The sequence below is a fragment of the Chionomys nivalis genome, chromosome 15 (genome assembly GCF_950005125.1).
Source record: "Chionomys nivalis chromosome 15, mChiNiv1.1, whole genome shotgun sequence".
NCBI classification, from domain to species: Eukaryota; Metazoa; Chordata; class Mammalia; order Rodentia; family Cricetidae; genus Chionomys; species Chionomys nivalis.
The window spans coordinates 25,562,088-25,579,638 of NC_080100.1; the positions used below are offsets into that span (position 1 = coordinate 25,562,088).

Here is a 17,551-nt window from a genome sequence, read left to right on the forward strand (position 1 = left end):
CATTTAAACAAAATAATTATAAAAAACCCCACATAATTAAAGAAAATGCCATGAAATTTTCCTAACTGAACCTAAGTTGGTATAATCAGAGGTGCAGAGATAAGGACTGCCACACAAGAGACATGCCAATCACTTGTGCCAAAAAAGAAAAGTTCCCTTCTTAGAACTTGAGAGTAAGCTCATTTGACAGCCGAACAGGAGACACTCACCCCCACCTTTCTTCTTTTCCTTCTTTGATGGAGCTTTCGGGGCAGCCTGTTGGTCAGGCTGACCATTGGTCGTGCTGGCTTCAACTTCGTTAGACATGACGAGAAGGCAGACAGAAAACCCAGCAGCAGACGCTCACTGACACCAAGCAATCCTTGACGCGCAGGTCTCAAACGAACATAACCCTCGGCACACACCTGTAGGCAGAGGAAAGGCTCGGTGAGACCAAACTACAGCAAACCCAGACTCCACACATCCGTGTCCACAGGGGCCATCTGTTGCCGGTATAGACTTGGTAGCTGCACACGCTTGCCAATCCTTCTCCATCACGCTGAACTCTGAAGGCAGGGTTGTTCCCTTTGAAGCTCCCCAGAATGGGAAAAGATTGTTTGGTAAATTTTTCTTCAAGCATTTGATTTCTGGTAGCATTTAATGATTACCTAGCTCAGCAACTTGTGTTAGAACTTTGGCATAAGACTCCGGTATCAAAGACAGGGATTGCAAACTGGTTAGAGTTCATAGCAAAATAGAAACATACCTGCTGAACTCGATTAGGTGGTAATTGATGTCTGAAAATGGGTGTTAAGAGTTTCAGTTATCCACAAAACTGCTTAGAAAGGCAGTTTGCTCCAGCGGTATATGAATACCTGCAGCTTGGCTTCTATCCCCAACACCCCCAAAGTAGAAAAGAGCAGAGTTACTACTTTACTGAGACATTTAATAAGCCACTATTACGATTCTACATATGATCTCCAGGGCTGTATAAGCTCTGAACTTTAAATAGCGTTATGGTGTGTGATGGCGGTGCTGGGGGCGGGGCTCAGTAGCACTGGGAATCAACCTGATAATCAACATAAGCCAGACTCAGAAAGGTAAACACTGCATCTTCTGTCATATGTGGTTATGACATGTATGTAGAATGGGGACTTTGGGGAAGGAGGAGGATGGAAACATGAGAAGGAACATGGAGGGTAAAATAATATCACACCTTTCTCTTGTATATGGAGTCTATATTTAAATATATTAGGGCTAGATCATATATATGACATAAAACATACATATGTTCATGAAAGCATAAGGAAAAATATGTAAAAGAGGAAGGGGAAAGAGCAGACAGGAGAAGATTGGGTGGGGAAGATTGGGAGAAAAAGGTAGTGGGAGTGATATAAACAAAGCACAATGTATCAAAATGTCATAATGAAACATTTCATATGCTATTTGAAAAATTAGTATTATAAATAAATCATTTCCATTTTCTCCATCGATATGTTAGTGTATCAGAATGCTTAAGGGTGTCTCTTGCACAATTCACTGACCACACTAATAAATGCCTTTATGCTATCATTCAACACAAACATCTTCAAAACAGTTGTTCCCCAGGCTCCGATAGCGCCCCCCTGTGGATTACAGTAGAGAAAACAGCCAGCACACATGCGTAAACTAATGTTTCAAAAGGTTTTTGCACCACATGGTCTTCTGTTCCTATATACTCTAGAGGAACCCGAGAGGGTGAACATTCTAAAACTATAGACCAAAGGCAGAGGAAAGACACTCTCCTTTAAAAATTTACTATAACACTGTCTCTAGACAGGAACACTCCCTTACCACAGGAACTTTCGTCTTTCTGCACTATGTCCCCCATGTATGACAACACCACGGTCCGAACCTACCCATGGGGATGCATGCTGTTTCGTAGACATGGCAGATAAAGAAAGAGCCTTGAAGTTTTTCCTGTTTAACTCCTAAAAATCCTCAACACGTATTACAGCATTAATTCATCTTCCCACGAAAAACCAAGGCACAGACTTTTTACTGCCTGCCAAGCGACAGAACCGGTTTTTTATCCCACACAGTCTGGTTCAGTGTCAGAATCCCTTGACATCCCATTGATGAATCTTATCTTAGAAATCACAATCTTGTTACAAAAGGTGCCTATTATGTCTACGTAGTGGGCAATAAAACTATGTCTTAAGACCTAGTACCCATAGTCTTTGCAATAAAACGGGATTGTGCTGGATTTGGCAAGGGATCTAAATCCAATGACACATGTCCTTACTTTTAAAAGGCAGAGTGAGGTCTGAGGGACAGAGACTCACAAAGCAAATAGGAATATAAATCCAAATAAGAGCTTAATTTGATATGTCTGCTAACCAAGAAAAGCTAAGTGACGGCTCACATCTACCTGAGGCTAGGAGCATGGCACAACATGGGTTTACCTCTAAGCTTCCACAAGTAACCAACTATGTCATGTCCTGACTTTGGGCTTACTGCCTTTCGAAGTACTAGATCAATACATTTCTCTTGCATTAAGCCACTCACTTTGCTGATGGTCTCCTGACACATGCAATTAATTACTTTGCTTTCCATCAGTTAGAGTGGCCTTACTGCATACACCATACATCTACGCCTTTCTTGGAGCTCTGCATCCTACTTGTGTTTACTTAATTAGGCTGCCACAGGATATTTTTTAAATGAGTTGAATGAATATTCTCTAAATTAAAAAAAAAAGTTGTAAAATTTCCTGTGGAAGCCCTCCTTTGAATTTAGCAATGGACAGCTATTTTCATTTCCCGTGTAATGCCTTTGAGTGTTTAATTCCTGATCATCTTTACCCTCTGCTCTTTCCACTGTTTCTTTCCGAATGGCCTTAAAGTGAGTGGTTTGCTTCCTTACATTTTCCCATCTTCTGAGGTACATCCTGCTCCCTCATGTACCTATTGTCCCTGAAGACAGTAGGTAGGCCAAAGTCTCCTCTGAATGAAGCTCTCGACTCTCCCTTCTAAACGTGCATGCTCATCGTATGGTTTCACACAGATTAACTTCATGCCTGTCTGCCAAATCTTCAGGACCACAGAGCCCTTGAAGGGAAAAGACTCATTTGGCATGTGGGAGCCATGCACATGGATGGTAGCCTGGGCTATTGGAACAGTTTAAATTCTCTTCCTTGCTTATCATGTGTGTGAATGTGTGTATTGTCAATTTCTAGTTTCTCACCAACTCTCTACCTTCCCTTTAGTATCTGTGGCTTGTTTTTAGAAATGTAATGAGAAGTTTTGTCTGAGGGCCCTAAATTCTAGAGGGTAGCTAATGTGTCTCAAAGACACAGACTGTCTTCTAGGAGTGGATGGAAACCTTTTTGGACTTCACCGCTTTCCAGGGTGTGATGAGGTGAGAAACTTCCATTGGATGAAGAGTTCCATTGGAAACACCTGTTCTATTGCTCCCATTATGACACTGAGTTCAACAGTGTTTCCATGGACCACAGAGGTAGGAGGCATCCAAACCAGGTGGAATCACTGGCTGGGAAAGAATCATGGACATCAGAATTCATTGTCCATCGCAGAAAGTACTGTCACACCCTACATCAGGGTGTTGTTTCTGACAAGAAAAGACTTTGCTAATATAAGGTTTAAAAAAAAGACTCAGCCCACTCTGGGTGGTGGTGGTGCACGCCTTTAATCCCAGCACTCCCGAGGCAGAGGCAGGCAGATCTGTGTGTTTGAGACCAATTTGGTGTATAAGAGCTACTTCCAGGATGTAAAAAAAAAAAAAAAAAAAAAAGGACTTAGCCCATTCAATTCAGCATTTTTGATCCCAAGGTTTTAATATTTTAAAGAGATCTGATAAGTTTCACAAAGCACAATTGTCCACCTAAGGGAGAGGGGACGGTGGCAAGACAAGTGGGTGTAGACACATAAGACATGTCACGATATAACTCAAGGCCATGACCATCTCACGCTTTGTCTGCCTGTGTCAAATAGAAAGAGCAGAAGGTGAGTAGAACTATTTGGCCATGTGTTTTAACAATTCCTTTTCCTCAGACACCAAAGACAACATTTGTAAGGAGGAGTCCCTGAGGATTGACCCTACATACACCAGGAAAGTGTTCATTGATATCTCACCCCCTGCTCTCTGGTCCTTTTCACTGTAGTATTTTGAGTCAAATTCTCACTAAGTTGCTCAGGCTGGCTTCAAACACACTGTGGGCTTTGAAACTGTCACCTTTCCAAGTGTTAAATTACAGGTTTGTGCCACCACAACTTTGGTGGCATTGCTATTGTTCCAAAGGTATTTGGCTTCTTTTTATTGTATATCCTTTACTATGACAGTTATAGTAACCAAAGAGAAACATAGGGAAGAAAGACTACTATAAATTTGAAATAAAATGGATGCGTACTTTGAATTACTCAGTCTTTCATTTGCAGCATGATTATACGATTTGTGATCAAGGAAGGAAGAGGTTATCTAAGAAAAACATATAATAATCAGTAAAAGACAAAGATTACAGATGAAATCCCAAACATGTATACATGGGTCATATCTAAACAGAGTTGATTTTTCTAGCTTTCTAGAAAAGGACGTTTTTTTTCATTAGAAGATTGAAAATAGAAATAAGAATATATATCTGGGAGAAACATTGTATCCTGGGCTCCTTGAAGCAACATGTAAAACAGAAAATGGTAAGTGACGCTTTGCTGAGCCATTGAGACTAGCTTCCTTCCACTTGAGTGAAGACATCTAAGTTGGATTTTGAACTTCAAACAAAACTCCCTGAAGGAATGTGGAAATGGCTTCCTTGCATGGCACTGAAGTCAGATGACTGTGGAGCTTGCAACATCTCTCTTGGTTTCTGAGAGGGCTCTAAGAGATGTACAGCGGAAGGATGCGTGAGTCATCTTTGAATGACTGTGTCCTTGGCACTAATAAAAGTCAGCTATAGTTTGTTTTGTCCTTAAAGTGACTCATAGCATTTTGCAACCTGAAAAAAAAAAATCAGCATAGTGGGCAATAGTTAGTCTAGGTTTTATAAGGGCAAATAAATTTAATGGAGAGCTTCTTAGAGTTGCTTGCCCTTCTGTCAGTAGGACTTGTACTGGTGTCTCACTGGTACTCCTTAATGACTGTGAGGTTCTGAAGAAACATCATGGCACTATTTATCAGGTCCTCTGACCTGCACCTCTCACCTACCTTCTTACTCTGATTATACAGACAGGCAGAAGTTTGTTTGGTTGTCTCAAAATGCTAGAATAACTTGAGTTAAGGACTTGACAGTAGCCCCATTTCACACATAGTAGAGAATCTTATTTCAAAGTTCAGAGTAATATGGTATAAACACCTAATGCATTCAGCACCCCACATCCAAATGTTCTACAACTGTGAATTCGAAAGCCTGCTGAACAAAAATACACAGAAAAAATCTGTACTAAACATGTACAGACTTTAAAAAAAATATCATTCCCTAAATACAACAGCATAGTAACTATTTGCATTATATTAGGCATCTTAAATACTCTAGGGATTATTTGAAATATAATAGAGAAATATGCTAGATGATTTGAAGTAAACAATATACATAGGGTTTTGAACATCAAAGAATGTTTGGACTTATGTGAGAGGGGAGGATATTAGAACCAAGACATTGTAGATGCAGGGGAATGTCTGTCCACCAAGATCTTAAAACCATTATCCTGAAAACTGTATAAAAAATGCCTCTGTTTTAGGAATAATAAATGTACTCATTAACCCAAAACCTAACTGTTTTTGGTAAACTGTTGAACTCAAAACTGAATTTGTTTTCCTCCTTATAAAATGTTTTTCTTTAGTTATTTGCTGTTCTTAAATCCCACCTACCTTTAACCCATATTTTCAAAAATTCACAATCCCAAGGACTTTTTAACATACCAGTTATAGTTGCCACCAAGAACAGCAAGAAATAGACATACTGAAGGGAATGAAGGAGACTCAAGGAGAAAGCAGTGTCAGGCTGAAGAGATGGCTCTGGCACTAAGAGCAATGGCTATTCTTCCAGAGGTCCTGAGTTCAATTTCCAGCAACCACATGGTGGCTTACAACCATCTGTAATGAGATCTGGTGCCTCTTCTGGTCTGCAGGCATACATGCAGACAGAACTTATGTATAATAAATAAATAAATCAAGAAAAAGAAGAAGAAGAAGAAGAAGAAGAAGAAGAAGAAGAAGAAGAAGAAGAAGAAGAAGAAGAAGAAGAAGAAAGCAGCATAAACATCTTCGCTTTGAGGCAGCACTTTGTTCTGGACAAGGAAGGTACTGCTTCCATGATCACACGCTGCCTGCTTCAGTTGGAGTACTGAACAGGACAGTCTTAACCTGGAGGCCAGACCTTGAGACCAACAGGCAGCAGACACCTTCTCCACTGTCTCTGAAGTAACCTCTGAGAAAACGCATTGAGACACAGCTCCGAAGTCTCACACTTGTTGAATGACTTCCTCCCTTAGCTGCTTCCATCTTTATGATTTTTAACACGTCAGTCTACTCTTCAAAGGCCAATTGAGCAGACAGTAAGATTTCTGTGGACCAGAGAAATGGCTCAGGAAAACTGGATGGCCCAAATCCAATCCCCGGAACCCATGCCCAAAGTGGAAAGAGAGAAATGACTCCATGGAGTCATTCTTTGACCGCCACACACGCTGTTTAGTGTGCAGGCAAGTGAAAGCATATCACACAGACGCATGAGAATGAAAAATAAAGGTGCCAAAAGATTTTTGTGTCTTGTTGACTTGGGTAATTAGACCATGTTAATGTACACTCAAAAAGAGTCCTGGGGAGGCATTCTTGTAAATATTGACTCTGGTAGGGACCCCATACCTGTGCTAATATACAAGTTAGGCATTTCTGTACAGGTTATGCATTTCCAGTAGCATGTACTCTGAGAGGTGATGGTGTAAGAGTCAGATTACAAAGCCCTGAACTAGGAAGACTTCTTTCTATTTAGAGTCAAGTCAAACTTACATTAAATGTGCCCTAGTTCCCTAGACAGTCAATTTGGGGTAGAGGAGAGATGGCACATTAGTTCAGAGTTTAAGATTCAATGTCTCATCCACCTGGGGCCTTTAATTTTTTTAACTGTGTGGTTTGAGGCATTTTTCCCTGCTGAGGTAGGATTGCTTATGAGCCTGAGATTATCCTGGGCTACATGAATACCAGGTCAGCCAGAGGCATATAGGAGTCTATTAAAAACTAGTAAACAAACAACAGAACCACAAGCCAGTGTTCAACAAACACAACTATGGTTAAGCCATAGCCCATGATCCCAATACTGTGTACTGTATAATATCACATGGCAGCCAACACCAGCTCTTTGCACAGCAAGTGTTCTGATGGTTAGTAACTCGAAACATGGAGAGATACACTTTAGTTAGTGATACAGGTGAAAAGGTGAGTGGGTGCACCAAAGCACAAACCAGCCCTCTCCCACCTCACTCTGGCTTAAGAACCTGTAAATTTATGTTTTCATGGCATACAGAGACAGGACTTATTCTGAGTTCCTTCTGCCTAGTGGATTCTTTTTCTTAAGTGATTAGGAAACGGGGTATAAAAAATGTAAAAAAATTAAAAAGCTGGCTAGGATTGAGCTAGCACCAGGAGAAAATTAGTTCCCAGAATGCACTATTCCTAGAGAGTATACTGTGCCTGGTTTTCAATTTTTTTAAAAGCAGACTGTGCAAAGCTCATTATTACATGGAAGCTCTACCAAGAGAGCCTTCTGGGACTTGGGATGTGATGTGTCTCAGTTGGAGAGGGGTGCCAGCATGCAAGTCTCTAGGGTCCTCCCACTGCACTACAGCCAACCCAACCCAACCCAACCCAAGCCAAACCAAACCAAACCAAACAAAACCAAGCCAACCCAACCCAACCCAAGCCGTTTAGTAGGCACATCAAGGAAAGACCAAGAAAACAACTTAGCTAAATGTTTCATAGTCTTGAACCAAAACAGAAAAATAATTTAAAAGTTTTGCACCTTCTTATTCTACATTGTCCCTGGATTCTTTCCCACCCCCAGCCCAAGCAGCAGAAATCATACTTGGTCAAACTGGCCTTTGGATCTGGTTGTTTTGGCTAGGTCTGAGACACAACTCACAGATCAAAGACTTGAAATTTATTCTTAGTTCGGTACACTCTCTACCGTGCAGCACCTTGGCCTTTTGATTTCTTTTCTCTCTCTCTCTCTCTCCAGCATGAAATGGAAATCCGAGTTGTGACATTGGTAACTTACAATAATTTTGGCTTTTTTGACCTTTCCCGACTTTGTGCCCCCCCCACCATTTTACTTTAAAAACAATTTTGTATTAGCAATATCTTCCTTTCAAGCTGGAGGAAGTAATTATCATAATTGGTGTTTGGGAGGGTTAAGTGTTAAGGGAGCTTTGTGTACCCATATTAAGGCCCATTCTCTAGACTAGCCAGGCCACCCAGTTCACTGGGAGCATCTGAAGCGCATTCACAGCTGAGACCAAAGTCTCAACTTTATGATTAGTTTTCAAGAGTATTTTTTAGTCAGTTTTATCAGTGCATGGACTGTTGTTTATGCACTTAAATGCTTCTCCCTATTAGCGGGGGGCGGGGGGGGGGGACGACAGAACAAGTAATTTCACTAATCACAGTCTGCTTTAGTACCTTGGGAAACCTGGCTACAGCTAACACACCTCTATGAAACCAGCAAGGAGGGCTGCATCACCTACTGAGATTCTAAGAGGGTAGTGGTGGAATGTCCCTCTGGTTTTCTGCTCATATGGAATGTTTTTAGTATGGACATGAGGTTTAAGTTAAGAAGTATTTCCATATCCAGGTGAGATATCCCTTCCTGTAAGAGTAGCTCTTAGCAGGTTGAGGTGGATTCCTTTGAGTTTGAAGCAAACTTAGGCTACAACGTGAGACCTTATCTCAAAACAAACAAACAAACAAATAAACAAACAAATAAAGCACTTGCATTGTGTGCATACCTCTTAGCTTCAATTGTCTTGACCAATCATTGTAGGAGAAGCAACATTCTACCCCTCCCAAGCCTGACCTCCTGTTGCTTAGGTGAAACAGGAAAACCGGAATCTAGCCTTGTCCTGTAATTCAATTCTACAAGGAGAAGGAAGTGGTATTGAAATTTTGGCTTCTGGGAAACAGAGAGCTTCAAAAATCACCTTTGTCATTGTTTCACGTTGCTAGCACTGTTTGTTTGGGCTCATAGTTGCCCCCTACACCCAGGATATGGTTTATGCACTTGGCGTATTTCAAGGGTGAGCATAGTGGGGCTCTCTATCTAGTGGACACTACACTGTGCCAGAACTCTGCATTTGGGACTATTGGACACAAATAATAAATATGGCTGACAATGCAGTATTTCTTTTCCTACAAGCTATTGTTAACCTTTGCACTGTATATCAGCAGCACTACAGGGAAAGGGGTCAGCAAGGCAATCACTGTGTCTTGGAACTCAAGGGTTCTGAGCTCAGACTAGGAATGATCTTAAACTACATCATTCCTTTATTTTCTGTCTTTCTTTCTGCGACAAGGCCCGAGTGAGTGATTCCTGTGAATTCTGAGGAAAGGACCACAAGAAAGAAGTCTAAGACTCTGGGAGAAAGGAGAGCATGGCTTTCTGGGGAGATGGGGGCTCAACACAGACTGCTCTTCCTTGTGTATTTTGAACTTTGGAACTCAACGGTGGCTGGGAACTTGAAGAGCAAGTTTGGACTTTGAGCCAAAGCATTTCTGGGAAGAGGCCAATGAATTAAAGCAGTCTGCGGGAGGAGTTTGGGAAGGGAGAGTTCTTTTAGGGTAGATGTGAATAGGGAAGACTTTCCTCAAATGTCAAACTTCTCTCTAACCCCAGTGAAATGAGCCTTTAGGACGCTGAACCCTCTAATATGGTCATTAATAGGTAGGAAGCACCATGTGGAATGAATTTTGACTAGAAAGCCCATGTTCCAGAATGCTCCTGAGTCCTTCTCCTACCCCTGTGACGATATCGTAGAACCAGCAATAGCAGATCGACCTCTGCCACTTCAATGCTTTCTTTGGGGAATACAAATCTAGCAGGCACTTGTCGTTGGTAGCTGCAATAGGGTTGGAGACACTGTGCCACAGTGACTGCTGTAGAAGTGGTATCAACCATATTTGATAAGAGGGTTTTCAAAAAGTAAAACTGTTCATGGAAAATCGGGATGGGTGAGTTGAACCAACTTTAAAATCCTTTCTTTAGAACAACTCTGCTATGTAGTGCATGCCTAGAATTGGAATATCTTTGGAGACTGAGCTGGGGTTTTTGAGTTGGAAGCCAGTTTGGTCTACTTAGTGAAACCCCACCTTAATGTAAAAAACAAGCAAACAAACCCACCACCAACAAAAAGACTCTGAACAGAAAAACTCCATCTTGTATCATCAGATGGTAATGCTGTTTCTTTCTGTGCTGTCCTCATCCTAAATCCTGGCAGAAAGTTTTCTGAAGAGCGAACAACTTACATAAAGAATTTTAATGCTTTCCTACTTTTTTTTTTAAAAATGTAACTATGGAGCCGGGCGGTGGTGGCGCACGCCTTTAATCCCAGCACTTGGGAGGCAGAGGCAGGCGGATTTCTGTGAGTTCGAGGCCAGCCTGGTCTACAAGAACTAGCTCCAGGACAGGAACCAAAAGCTACGGAGAAAGCCTGTCTTGAAAAATCCAAAAAAAAAAAAAAAAAAAAAAAAAAAAAAAAAAAAATGTAACTATGGGCATGCACATTTTAGAATCTATCACAGTGCTTTTGAGCAGTAATTTGAATAAAAGTCTCTTAGACCAATATAAGCCCACAGTGAGCACTTTGCACTTCACAACTAAATGTCACAAGGATATTGTGCTTGAACTTTGCAAGACTTCTCTTTTCAACAGACAGAAGACTACTACTAAAAACCACAGCCAATCAAAATGCAGTGTTGTGGAGCTCAGTCCCTGGGGAGACATCTACAGAACACTCCCACCCCTGAGGTTCATTGAGGAAGAAGGGGCAGAAAGACTGAAGAGCTGAAGACTCAGGGAGATTGTTTCTCCTAGTTACATCACAAGCTCTATCAATGAAGTGCCATCAATGACAGCTCAAACTTGAGCTGGACAAGGAAGACACTAATAGGCATGCCAAACTATAGGGGTCGGGGGAAACCCTTGAGGCTTCAACCCTACACAAAGGACTACAGGCAACCATGTCAAGCTAGGAGCTGGGAAGTAAATCTCCAGGGAAGAGCTCACCAATTTGTTGTCCAGTGCTAAATGGTCAGTCCTGAAGACATACTTATTAAGTAGCATTATATGGACACAACAGGTTATATTTAGGGATATATATATTTGCAAATGCATGTAACAATTGATGAAAAAAAGAGGTCATGAATTTGAAGGAGAGTGGGCAGGGGTATGCGGGAGGAAGGAAAGGGATTAAATTGCAATCTCAAAACTTAAAATAAAATGAAACCAAAGAGTCAGATGAGGAAAAAGACACAATCATACCACTTTTGAGTTTCTGGGAATAAGTAAGAGCATTTGCATTTTTTTCTCACAGTCCTTTTGCATACTTAGTGTTTTATTGTTTCTGTGGCTATCCTTAAGTTAGGTGAGATGCTGCTGCCAAAGCTTATTTTCCTAGCTCCCAGCTAGTTTTTGAACAAAATCCTATTAAAGAAACTTAACAGTTGGCTTCCAAGGCTAGCAAAGGTGTATGTGTTCATTCCCTTAGGAAATAACCTGGAAGGACAAGCCTCCCACCTTTGTGAACCTAAGGATACAACCAAAGCTCACCTCTTGGAGGTTCTCTTACGGTGTGCGCGTGCACAATCCTAGTAAACACATTTCACTCTATTCCAGTTCCATTAGTCATCCTGGAACTCTACTCAGTGTTAGGAGTTAAAGAAAGCCTGCTATTTATAAAAATCTGTATTTGAAACCTTAGGTTAGAAAGGCAGAGGCACACACCCCAGCAGAATTATGATCTTTTATAACCACACCAGGGTGCTTTAAAAGGGGAAAGTAATCTTAAGCTTCTCCTCTTCCACAAACCAGCGCAAGAAATACTGCCTGATATTTGGTTTCTTTCTGGCTGAATGATATAAATCCCAAGGAGATTTCCCTTCCCAGGCAGAGGCCCATATTCACGTAATCCAGAAAGCCAATGCTTGTGCGACTCCACCTTTCTGCAACTCGAGTTTCAGACACACGCTGAGTTTTTAAGATGTTAAAAGAGGAAGGGTCCAGCTGCCTGGTCGCGTCAGTGCCGAGCAGTCAAACTGGGATGTGTGCAGTAATTGTTTATAGTCAGTGGGACTAAGTTGTGTGCCCACTACACATCTGTGTCTAGACCAGACTTCTGGAAGAAGGCAGCATTAAGTCTCAGGAGACTTAACCCAAGACTGGTTTAAGTGCTATGTATGATTCAGACGCGCCATCTCCGGATTCTAGGTGGCCTCCTGGGTAGAATATGCCCTTTGTTTTGGTGTTCAGTCTACCCTTAGGGCTGGCAATAATCTTCCATGAGAAATGTGCCCTGCCCACATTTCCTTGTTTGATACAATCTATTCTAGCTGGGTAAGATTTTGCCAACAAGGCATTAAGCTTCATCTCCAAGAATACTGGTGACTGTGCTGACTTCAATGGCTAATGATAGCTTTTAAAAATTAACCTACTGTTTACTGTCATCTTGTGTGCTCAGAATATTAAATATCACCTTCGAGATGGCTTACAGTGATTCAGCTGGTTTCGTTTAGAGCAAATTTTGTTGCTTTTAAATAAAATGAATGAAGGTATCACTTAAAAATATCTAGGAGCTGGGGGTGTTGGTGTACACCTTCAGCTCCAGATTCTTTGAGGACAAGGCAAGAGGAATAGTTGAGCCCAAAAGTTGGAGATCAGCTTGGGCAAGGGAGAGAACTCATCTCCATAAAACAAAATAAAATAAAATAGTAAGGAACTTTGTATTTATTTGTTGAGTGTTAGGTTTCTAGAGGAACCAGGGACCTGAGAACCAGTCCTCTTTCCTATTATATTAACACCAGTGTCCTAGCACACTTAAGGTTAGAAAGCTCCCACAATATTACCTAAAAATTCAGGAGACCTCTCCCCAGTGAAATAAGAAGGTTATTTTCTATCAGGTTCTGGGATAGGTTTTGCTTTAGAAACTTGCTTCTTGAGGTAATATACTAATATTATCCCAGTCTTTTTAAATTTTAGAATGCATGATACAAAAATGTCCTGAAATAGCTAACTTATCTGCCTTTGAATTGTGCTTATGGTTATTTAAACAAAACAATAAACTTATTATTTTTCTCAGAGTGAGTGCAAGATGAACTGCAGGGTGGCGAAAGCACAATCAGCAGGAATGGAAAGGTGACCGAAGGGACCCTATGAAGGGGTGACTTTAGGGCGGAGTCGGACCTGCGAGGTGCTAATCATTAAAACAATTGCTGCACCTACAGTGGCCGCCAGGGATCCAGTTCTGTCACCTTAGGCCACGTGGTTGTATAATCTCAACAAGAAAGAGGGAAATGGATGGAAGCGTTTCAGAGAACTAAGGCTTCCCAGGAAATGAAGGCAGGGTTTACGGGCTTCCTTTTCTGATTGTAAATTTCTAGGAACCTCAAGAATAACCTTATTCTGTACAAATTCCACCAAGTTTGCCCCAGAGTTCAGAAATAGACTGAATCTATATAAATGTATATGTACATATACACATATAAGAATATATATTAATATATGAATTAATATACATATACATATATATATTCATCTTTTGTCAATGTATTAAGTCATTTGTTAAACCATCTCTTCTAGCAGTATTCCAGGGTTTAGGAAAGAAGAGATTTTTTTTATCTCTTTTTTATCTATTTTTAATAAACAGTTTATCTGCTGGGTGTGGTGACATATGCCTTTCTTTAATCCTAGCACTTGGAAGACAGAGTCAGGCAGATCTCTAAATTTCAGACCAGCCATGGCTACACAGTGAGACTCTCTCAAAACAATACAAAGCAAAACGAAACAAAAGAATCAGAATAACAAAACAGCACCAGAACACACACACACACACACCACAGCACACACATCTGACTTAGCCCTGTGTCTTTCTACAATACGTAGATAGAGAGAAGTGTTTCTTTCTCTGTGCTGTTGAATGTTCCCCATGTTGATCAGGTTTGTTACCTCCTTAGGATCCCAGGAACTATCCATGGGGGTCTACTAAGTATATGGTTTCAGTACATAGTATTATAATAATACTAATTCTTTATTGAAGACCACTTTTCTAGGCTTCAGCTGAGACCTCTTGGCCATTGATGATCTAGATAGGCCTGTTCGTGGTGAACCGAAAGGGCTGCTAGCTAGAGCCCACAGGAATGCCAGCTTCACTTTAAATGGGGTTTCCTTGGTCAGTAAAACACGCAGGGCTTAGACAAATGCTCACTAGCCTGAGTGCTTTGTCACAGCCCTGTCCTCTGCTAAAGAGAAGTTGCAAGATTCTGTACCTGTTAAGCAAAGGGTACTTCCATATTTAATCAAAAAATGGGGGTGGGGTGAGGTGGAATCCTGGACCAGATAGACTGGTGTTCCGTCTGTAGCTTTTCTTTGTCATCTCTATTAAGGTCATCAAATCAAGGTAACTTGAGTTGGTCTGCAAGCATTAGCTGAAGTCTCCTGTCCATGTAGCATCTGATGTGACTCTTGTGTGTGTGTGTGTAGGCACTTTTAGTATCCAAGAATGCAATTCCATGCCTTGTTTCCTTAGCTGAACTCTATAGCCCTATTCAAAGAGAAGTCTCTTTTGAAAGCCACTATTAAGTCCCTAATCCAATCTTTATTAAAAAGGCTCAAAATTATAGACAAGGAGGTTAAGGCAGAATCTCTAAGGTTGGGATGGAACCCTTCCAAACTCCACAGACTGGGTGAAGTCTGAAAAATTTGGTGAATGTTTACCGTTCCTGTGTTAACTAACAATGTCTTCAGTACATTTTGTAGAACCATGCAAATAATTAGCTGTGCCAGGAAAAGCAGAGAGAGAGGCTTAGTTTGCTTTATCCTTCTCAAACAAGCAAAATTCTGATTTCAAGAAAATTACTAGACATGGATATGAAAAAAGCTTCTTTCCCAGAATCAATCTCTCTGGTTTTGGGGTTCTCTATACTAAATTCTAGTCTACCCCTACTACAGTTGCTAGTGTGCTTGCCTAGCATGCACAAGGCCCTGCAGGTGGTTGGTAGCATCGCTAAAGCAGTGTGGTGGTGGACATCTGTACCCTACTCTACAGGAAGAGGGTAGAGGATCAGAAGTTCAACAACCTTCTCAGCTACATCGTGAGTTCGAGACCAGTTGGAGCCACACACAACCCTGTTTAAATAGGGGGTGCATCCCTTTGAATAAGCCTCTGATACACACCAGGAAAGCAAATCACATAACAAATTTGTATTCCTGTTGTACGGTGGGAATTCTCCTAGAGCTTGGATATATGGAGATCTCTTTCCTGACAAGTCTGCACTACTGCAGAAGGAAAAAAAAAAGTAAATGGAATATTAAGTAATAAGCTTTCCAAAGGGGATTTGTTAAGGAAAATCGGAGCAGCCCAAGAACTGTGCAGAGTATCACTGGGGATGGTTTGGAGGTATCAAATATCAAATACCAGAATGCTGTCACGTGATGCTTTGGTATTATTCCTATTTGATCGGAAAAGCTGACTTGTATAATTAAAAATCTTTGCTTCTGATGCTTTTGCCCCAATCTTTGCCTGGGAGCGAGAGTCAAAAGAAAGGATTAAGCCAACCCCACCACCCCCCAACCACCCACGGCTGGGTGCAACTTGTACAGAAAATCTATCTGGGAATGAAGAATTCTTAGCAAGGAAGAAAGAGTATTTATATCAACTGAGTAGGGATACAGGGCTGGGTGCTCTTGATGCCAGGGGGAAAGGTTGAGAGTCGGGTCAAGCTGGATTACGGTGAGCTTACAGCACTCTATTTTGTCTAGACAGTACTGGGGAGACTTTGAGATTGAGTGATGGCCTCGAGGTTGTGGTAGTGACAAATCTGAGTACTCGCAGGAAGGCATCAAAGAGTCAGAGAGCTTTGTAGTATGAGAGCCGCGTGAATGTGATTCGACACTGCCGGAGTCTTTTATTTAAGAACTTGACTAATCTCCTGGGAAGGCCTTTTCATCAAAAGGTTAAGGTCTAACTATCTCAAATGTCAGATTCAAGGTCATCCCTTCTAAAGGAGCAATGATGCCAGTGACCCTCAGACTTCAAATAGACTGCGTCCTAAATGTGGCTTTTATAAAAGCCAAAGGTCAATTATATATTATGCCCTTTATTTCATGACCCACTGTATCTTTAAAAAGGAGTCTCCTTAATGCCCATTTTAGAAGTGAAATGACATTTTGAAGTGTCATCTTAGAAAACAAAACAAGGATATCTTTTGTCAAAGGCAGCTATAAACTAAAATAACCACATCACTATGACTTATTCGAAGCAATATGTTTTCCCATTCTGTGTTTCTTTTATAACTGTTGGAAATCTAGCCAGGCGGTGGTGGTGCACACCTTAACCCCAGCACTTGGGAAGCAGAGGCTGGTAGATCTCTGTGATTTCGAAGTCAGCCTGGTCTACAGAGTGAGTTCCAGGATAGGCTCCAAAGCTGCAGAGAAAGCCTGTCTTGAAAAACCAAAAGAAAATCTAGAAACGTCAGTACTGAGGAAAGATTAGTATGGAAAGGTAGACCATTGCTAATTCTTACATAGTTAGAATGTGACATATATGTGCTTTTATTTTAAAACCATATTTCCTGAGTGTGTGTTCATGTATCAGATAGCAATATTTAAAATTCAGATAGAGCTGGGTGGTGGTGATGCACATCTTTAATCCCAGCACTCGGGAGGCAGAGGCAGGAGGATCTTTGTGAGTTTGAGGCTAACCTGGTCTATAAGAGCTAGTCCCAGGACAGGCTCCAAAGCTACAGAGAAACTCTGTCTCAAAAAACCAAAAATAAATAAATAAGTAAATATTCACATAGAACTTGGAGCATTGCAGTGACGGAGAACACGGCTAGGATGCAAGCATAGATCAGGTACTGAGACTGATGTTAGCACCTAAGAGAGATAATTAGGATTCCATGACACCCACCAAGAGCATCTGGATGTCTTGAGCAGTGCCCAGAGTCAGCCTAAAATGTCATCTTGGACACCATTTAACTCATGCCTACCTAAAGCTTCTAGGAAAACTCCTGATAAATTAAAACTTCAATAGTAAGATGATTTTTTAGAATTTATTTTATTCTGATTTATTCGTGTGTCCTGTGTGTGTGTGCACATGTGCATGTGTGTGTGTTTGTGTGTGCCTGTGTGTGTGTGGTGTTTGAACGATGCAAATGCCTGGGGAGGCTAGAAGACACAGGATTGGTTCCCAGTACCTGGCGTTACGGGTGTCCATGAGTTGCTGGGCATGGCTGCCTGGGTCTGAACTTCAGATGAATAAGCAAGCATCTTAACCGTTGAGCAGTAAGTTTTGAATCAAATAATTAAACTTTGGGAAATTGCTTT

At 41.2% G+C, this 17,551-nt stretch overlaps 1 protein-coding gene across 6 annotated transcripts in view; it reads right to left on the reverse strand.

Annotated features, from left to right (window-relative positions):
• Dab2 (DAB adaptor protein 2) overlaps window positions 1-17,551 on the reverse strand; it is a 54,655-nt gene that overhangs the window by 24,518 nt on the left and 12,586 nt on the right. For 4 of the 6 annotated variants that reach the window (XM_057789652.1, XM_057789650.1, XM_057789654.1 and 1 more), the window contains exon 2: window positions 216-404. In XM_057789652.1, the coding sequence (XP_057645635.1) occupies window positions 216-306 (91 nt within the window). In that variant the 5' untranslated portion in view covers window positions 307-404. Of the gene's footprint in view, window positions 1-209; window positions 405-17,551 lie in introns of all 6 variants that reach the window. The other 2 variants (XM_057789651.1, XM_057789649.1) reach the window with 1 other exon arrangement.